Source organism: Bison bison, unplaced genomic scaffold (assembly GCF_000754665.1).
Source record: "Bison bison bison isolate TAMUID 2011002044 unplaced genomic scaffold, Bison_UMD1.0 scf7180017864036, whole genome shotgun sequence".
NCBI lineage: Eukaryota > Metazoa > Chordata > Mammalia > Artiodactyla > Bovidae > Bison > Bison bison.
In genome coordinates this window covers 5,904,528-5,911,103 of record NW_011494608.1, presented here as the reverse complement: position 1 = coordinate 5,911,103, position 6,576 = coordinate 5,904,528, and the positions used below count along the sequence as shown (strand labels likewise).

The 6,576-nt window shown below is 60.7% G+C and overlaps 1 protein-coding gene across 1 annotated transcript in view; it reads left to right on the top strand.

Annotated features, from left to right (window-relative positions):
• Positions 1–6,576, top strand: part of AGO2 (argonaute RISC catalytic component 2) — a 90,117-nt gene that overhangs the window by 50,544 nt on the left and 32,997 nt on the right. Inside the window, exons 4-7 of the mRNA XM_010834809.1 lie at positions 3,325–3,506; positions 5,141–5,277; positions 5,775–5,909; positions 6,549–6,574. Coding sequence (XP_010833111.1) covers positions 3,325–3,506; positions 5,141–5,277; positions 5,775–5,909; positions 6,549–6,574 — 480 coding nt within the window. The remainder of the gene's footprint in view (positions 1–3,324; positions 3,507–5,140; positions 5,278–5,774; positions 5,910–6,548; positions 6,575–6,576) is intronic.

The window sequence follows — 6,576 nt, the reverse complement described above, 5'->3', positions numbered from 1 at the left end:
GGCATCTCCGCTCTTCGTGTTTCCCCCATAGCCCTGGGGCCTCTGTTAAGTGCTGGTTCTGGTTCCGGATCTGCGGTGTCTTCAGCTTTAAGCAGTTCTCCTGAGTGATGCCCACCCAGGGCAGGGAGGGGCGTCAGGGTTTAAAGTACTTAGTTACAGCGCTGGGGACATAGCACATACTTAGCAGCTGCTAACAGTGACTGTTGCAGGTCTGAGGGTTTGCTTCTGTCGTCTTAACCGCTGCTCGTGTGGGGTGTCCGGTACCCACAGCAGCACTTTGGGCATCTCACCAGGTTTTGGTGGGCACTTTGCATGTGCGTGCACTCGTGTCCGAGTCTTTGCGACCCCATGGACTGTACCGCCAGGCTCCTCTGTCCATAGGATTCTCCAGGCGAGAAGACTGGAGTGGGTTGCCATTTCCTCCTCCAGGGGGTCTTCCTGACCCAGGGATCGAAGCTGCGTCTCCTGTGTTGGTAGGCCGATTCTTCACCATTGAGCCACTTGGTATCTCCTAGCTTGAAGCCCACCCATCTTCATCCTTTCCTCAAGCGGGCTTAGAGAACCTGACCACAGCCTCAGGGTCTGGTTTGGGTGGAGTCTCCAGATTCCAGAGCCCTCCTTCCAGTCACCTATAATGTCTGTCACATATTTGCAAGGTGCAGAAATTAATCTCTTCTTCCGTTTGGGAGCTCACGTGAGATGCTGCCCTTTTCTATTCCCATACGTTCACATCTTGAAGCAGTGTCGTCTTTTTTTTTTTTTCCCTTTTATGTGTGCTTTTTTTTCCATACACTACTTTTTTTTGCATCACAGGCACTTGTGTAGTAAGAGGAAATCCTTTAATGTCCCCAGTTGCCCCTGGGGTGCGGCTGCCTGGGGTGTCCACACCATGCCTGGGTCCCGGACCCCTGGCGGGCAGCTGTTGTCCTCCACTCCTCATCTCTCTTGCCAGCCCTCCCTCCTCCATGCCAACCCCGTGCTGGCTGAAAGCCCCTGCATGCCAGGTCCACCTTCCCTTCTCCGTGCAGGAGACCGAGGAGCTGTCTGGGCTGCTCGCCATGCAGGTGTTGCTCCTGGCTTGTCGTCAGCAGGGATGCGATGTGAGTTGCGGCCAGGAGCGTGTTCGCTTGTTGCCCGTGGTGCCCTCCCTGCGGGTCTGTGGACATCTGGGTGAGCAGAGCCCGTGGCGAGCAGTGCTCCCGGCCCTCTCTGCTGCTCCCTCCAGCCACACAGCGGCTCCAGGCGGGACTCTGCTCTGTCACCCCGGTGATGCTCAGACAGGAAGGACCCAGCGTGTGACTTGCGTCTGTCTGCAGAGGTCGGCCCTCGGGGCCGTCTCCCGTTTTCCAGGCCTGCTGTGATGCCTCTGCTGACGCTGCCCATGGTGAAAAGGTGGCAGGGGACGTCTTCCTGGTCACGGCTCCTGTGTGCTGGCGTCCTCGTGCGCTGACGTCCTCGTGTGCACGGCGTCTGTGACGCCGGGGGCTGCCCGCTGTCCTGCGTTAGAGACGATATCCCAGAGGAGCCGGCTGCAGAGGGCGGCCTCTTGAGGCGTGTCCGACGGAGAATGTCGCAGAGCCTGGAGCTTCTTCCTTTCCCTTTTTGCCGGGGACCGAGAGGAGGCTGGTCTGGACTACTTGAAAACAGGAGGACCTCTTCCTGAAGGGAAACGCCCCACCGAATCCCCACTTGGTGGGATTATGGAGGCTTTTCTGAAGAATGACGTTAACAGGCATCTAATTTAGCACCGGTTCCCGAGCACGGCGGGCGTGACGTGCCCTCTGGAGTCAGTGTGTAAGGGGAGCGGGTGTGAGTCCCTGCCGCCTCCTGGCTGCGCTCTGCGGCCGCACTCACGCCTCCCCCACGCCTCCCCGGCTGCCCCCACAGCCCCCGTCCTGACGACTCCGGTTAAGCTGGTGCTCTCTTGACGGCTTTTGCCGGCTATGTGTGCACCCTTAACATGTCCTCTGTCTTGAGACGAATCTTCCGTCACTGCCCTCTGTGGCCAGCTTCTGTTGAGTGTTAGGTGCTTGAAATCCATCCCCTGGGAAGAACGGGCTCCTTTCTCACGCTCTGCTGATCCTTGGATGGAGCCCGGGCCGTGTCTGATTTGGGGCCTGCATGCGTCCTAGGCATGCAGGGCTCCACATGGTCTGGGTGCTGCTCTGGGGTGTCTGAGAGGGATAGCAGTGTAAGAGGCAGTGCTCCCTGAGGGCGGGGGGTGAGTGGGGGGTAGTGCAGGCGTTGGGGGCGGGGGCATGAGAGTGAGAGTGAGCCCCCCCTGAGGGCGGGGGTGAGTGAGGGTAGTGCAGGCATTGGGGGCGGGGGCATGAGAGTGAGAGTGAGCCCCCCCAGCCATCGGCAGGGCCTTTGACACTGGCCCCCGTCTGCCCTTTCGTGGTGGTGGTTGAAGCTGCTTTCTCTGCCTTCTTGGCCCTGGTGATGCTGGTCCCGTGGCACCTCTGTGCACGGGTGGGCACGGACAGCCCTGCAGCAGTGTTGCGGCCTGTTTGCCCGAGGCCGAGCCTGGGGTATGATGTCCCTGCTGTCCACATCCTCCACTGAGTGGCTGTGGTCTCCCCGCGTCGTACTGGCGACAAGTCTAATCTGACAGAAAGGTTGGAAACGTCCATCCATCTCGATCATTGTTAGTGTCTTGCTCTGTTTTGTCTCGAGTCTGTTCTGAGAAGGCTCATGCTCATGACTTATTCACTGTAAAACTAGCTTATGGACTCAGAGACCCAGGAAACAGGAACCCCCCACCCCAGATCCTCTGCAGTCTTCTTAGTCCCACCCGAGAAAGAATAACTGCCCAGGACCCCCAGAGAGCTGCCCACACCCCCTTCCTCCGTCCCAAGAGCAGCCTTGTTTGTGCCTGCGTCCCGCTTTCCCCGTCCTGGGGTTTCCTCCTTGTGGAAGCCACCCAGCCCCCAGCAGTGCTGGCCCCTGGCTCCGGCCGCCACTGTGTCTCTGCTCAGGCTTGGGAGGTCGGGGCCTCCGGGTGGGGGGCACGCCCGTCCCTGTGCCCTTGGGTGGAGGACTGGCTGAGTCTCGCTGACCTCGGGGGCTCTGGAAGACAGCTGGCCCCAGGAGGGGTGCGGAGCCTTCCACATGCAGACCCACCACCCCCAAGCCAGGCCTGAGCTCAGGGTCTCCCTCTCCGCCCTGTGGAGGAGCTGAGCAGGGCTGAGCGGGGAAACTTGTACGGAAACTGTGCTCTGCTGGCTTGGCCACGGGGAGGCGCCTTTCAGGGCCGTGGAAGCTCCCCACTCTGGCTTCCTCAGAAGAAAGCTTGAGTAGCCGTGTGCTCGGGTCCCCTCCCAGGTGGAGCTGGAGGTCACGCTGCCGGGAGAAGGGAAGGACCGCATCTTCAAGGTGTCCATCAAGTGGGTGTCCTGCGTGAGCTTACAGGCGTTACACGATGCACTTTCGGGGCGGCTGCCCAGCGTCCCCTTCGAGACGATCCAGGCCCTGGACGTGGTCATGAGGCATCTGCCGTCCATGAGGTGAGGACCGCCTGTGGGGTGGGGGCCGGAGGAGCAGGAGGGTCTGCCTCCAATGCCTCCGTTTCCTGAGAACGTGAATCTGCTCTCCCAGGATGCTCTGGGCCTGGGGGTCAGGGTGGTGGCACACACGGGTTTATAGGACGAGAGCAGCAGCAGTGCCTGTCAGGAAAACGCACTGGCGGAGTCTCAGTCGGGCACACACAGTCCCACTGGGGAAAGAAGAGCTGCCCAGGACCCCCAGGAGCTGCACTCACCCCCTTCCTGTGTCCCAAGACAGGCACACACCCTCCCTGACTCCGGGCGCGTGGTCACTCCACCCGGCACGTGAGCTAGGTCCCGTCTCTTGGTCGCCCGTGCACCCGTGTTCCAGCGCTGTGCTCAGCTTGCCTGCGCCACGTGGGGGAGCCTTTGGGGGCCTTGGGGGTTTCCCACTTTGGCTCTGTCCTCTGGTGTTTTTCCCCCACTTATCACGGCATTTGAACGGGCTGGGACACTTGGACGGCTCGTAATTGACCACGCAGAGGCTCGAGTTGCACAGGTGCCCGTTCGGAAGCTTGGGCTTCTCCTGGGGTTGCCTCTTCCTTCCACATGCGTCCCGCACAGTGGGACCTCAGGAACTGTGTGAATGATTAAGTATAAGAAAGAACACTTGAAACTGAAATGAACCTCCAAACTGCGCTTTCCCAACCCTGACCAGAACTCTGAGATGTGAGTGTAAGAGGAGGCGCCTTGAAGAGCCGGGTGGGTTTTCACAGGGGGCCCTGCTGTTCTGCAGACAGAGCAGGCTGTCCGTCAGGGCAGGGGTCCCCACCACCCCCAAATGTAGTCTGTCACTGCTCGGAACTGTTGCTGGGGGAGAAGGTAGGTAGGTGAAAGTAAAACAAAAACAACACCTAAGGGTTGTTGCCAAAGTGTCAAATCCATTTTTTAAGTGAGCAGCAGGAAGTGCTGTGATTGTTCCCCACCCCCCGAATCCCTCTGAATTAATCACCATTACCTTTATCATCAGGAAGAAAGTCTTTGGGAAAAATGGAGAAAGAGGCAGGATGAGCACATCTGAGGGGAGGTCGAGAGCGGGCTGCATGTCCTGGGTGGTGGCTGCGTCTACAGGCAGCAGGGTCTTCCCTTGGGGACCCTCAGCCATACCGCAGCTGCTGACTGCTGCCCTGAGAGCGTGGGGGCCTCTAGCTCTGAGCTCTGGCGGGAACTGGCCCTGGGAGGGGTGTGGATCCTTCCACACGTAGACCCATCATCCCCAAGCGAGGTCTGAGTTCAGCGTCTCCCTCTCCGCCCTGTGGAAGAGCTGAGCTGAGGGAACGGGCGTGGCCCGGGGGCTTGGTCTACGAGAGGTCCTTGGCCTTCAGCTCCAGACGCCCTGAGGCCCGGGCAGGGCCTGTCCAGCTGGCCGACCGTGGCCACCTGCACTAGCACCCCAGCCCACTCCGCCCAAGAAAGGTGTGATGTGCTGGCTGCAGACAAGGCGCCGAGGTGGGAGGGTCCTGTGGGAAATGGGAGGCAGGACCAGGCCACGTGCCCTCAGCTCTCAGGGGGACGTTCTCCCGCGTGTCCTCCACATGTTGGCCATCCTCAGGGTGTGTGCCCGCCAGCCCCCCTAGACGAGGCTCCTGTTCCAGGTACACCCCCGTGGGCCGCTCCTTCTTCACGGCATCTGAGGGCTGCTCCAACCCACTGGGCGGGGGCCGAGAGGTGTGGTTTGGCTTCCATCAGTCCGTCCGGCCTTCTCTCTGGAAGATGATGCTGAATATCGATGGTAAGCAGAGCCCCGGTGCCAGGGTGGGGTTCAGGAGCAGGGCCCCTGGGGCCAGTTCTGCATGCACCTGCTCGTGAGCAAGGGCAGCAGCGCTGAGGCTTGACCGTCAGAGCCTCTGCAGGGTCCCTTCCCCAGACAGTGGCTCGGTGCTGCGGGGGGTCCCAGCTGCCCTTGTGTTGGATAAACTTCAGCGAGATGGAGGCCAGGAGGTGGTCAGAAACTGCCAGAAAACCCACGACTTGTGGCTGTAAAGCCCAGTTTTACTCTCAGAGGTGACCTTAGCCTCTGTCAGCCCCTAGCGCTGCCCTGGCTAGAGTGGGCAGTGGCAGTCCGTGCCCCAGCGCGAGTCCCCACTGCCACACCCCCGTGCCGAGTCCGCTCCATGGTCAGGGGCTGCGGAGGCCAGGTGCCCTCCTGCCTGGCCCGGGGCTCGGCTGTGGAAGGGGCTGCACCAGGCAGACCCCGTCACGTCTGTGCTCTTCTCTTCCCGCCCACAGTCTCGGCAACAGCGTTCTATAAGGCACAGCCAGTCATTGAGTTTGTTTGTGAAGTCTTGGATTTTAAAAGTATTGAAGAACAACAGAAACCTCTGACAGATTCCCAAAGGGTCAAGTTTACCAAAGAAATCAAAGGTAAGCAGCTGCCTGCCTTAGACCCGAGGGGCACACGGCCAAGGGGGCCCACATTTCTCCTTGGAGGCAGGGTCAGTCAGCGTCAGACTCGTCAACACAGGGACAGGGTGGCCCGTGATGTCTGAGCGCGGAGCAGCCCAGGGCGGCAGCACGACTTAACCAGCGTCTCAGACGTTCCAGAACGTTGGCTCCTCTCTAGTTGGGGTGTCTGTACGCATCAAGCTTGGTCTCCACTCAAGGAAGTGCAGTCCAGGGCACCGTGGTCGGGCTGGGCCCTCCTGCCCGCCATCTGGTTGCTGAAACGCCCCGGAGCCTGGCCGTCAGCACCTGTGCTTCCCGGGGGTGTACAGAGGCCAGCAGCAGGGCTTTCTGCTAAAAATAGCCCCTCAGGAAGCACAGAAGGCCATGGGCGCGGACGCCACGCTCTCAGCGGAGCCCACGTCGTCCACTGTCTCTGAGCACAGTCCTCGGGCTTCGCCACCCCTGGGCCGGGGGCACCCCTGCGGGTGAGACAGCCCAGCCCCAGGCCCTGTGGGTCTGCGGGTGATGGTACCCTGAAATCCAGTGGTCTGTCAGTGGGGTGTGGTGACAGGCCAGGCCGAGTCTTGATGCTGAAGCCCAGCCGCTCTGTGTCCTCAGGTCTAAAGGTGGAGATAACGCACTGCGG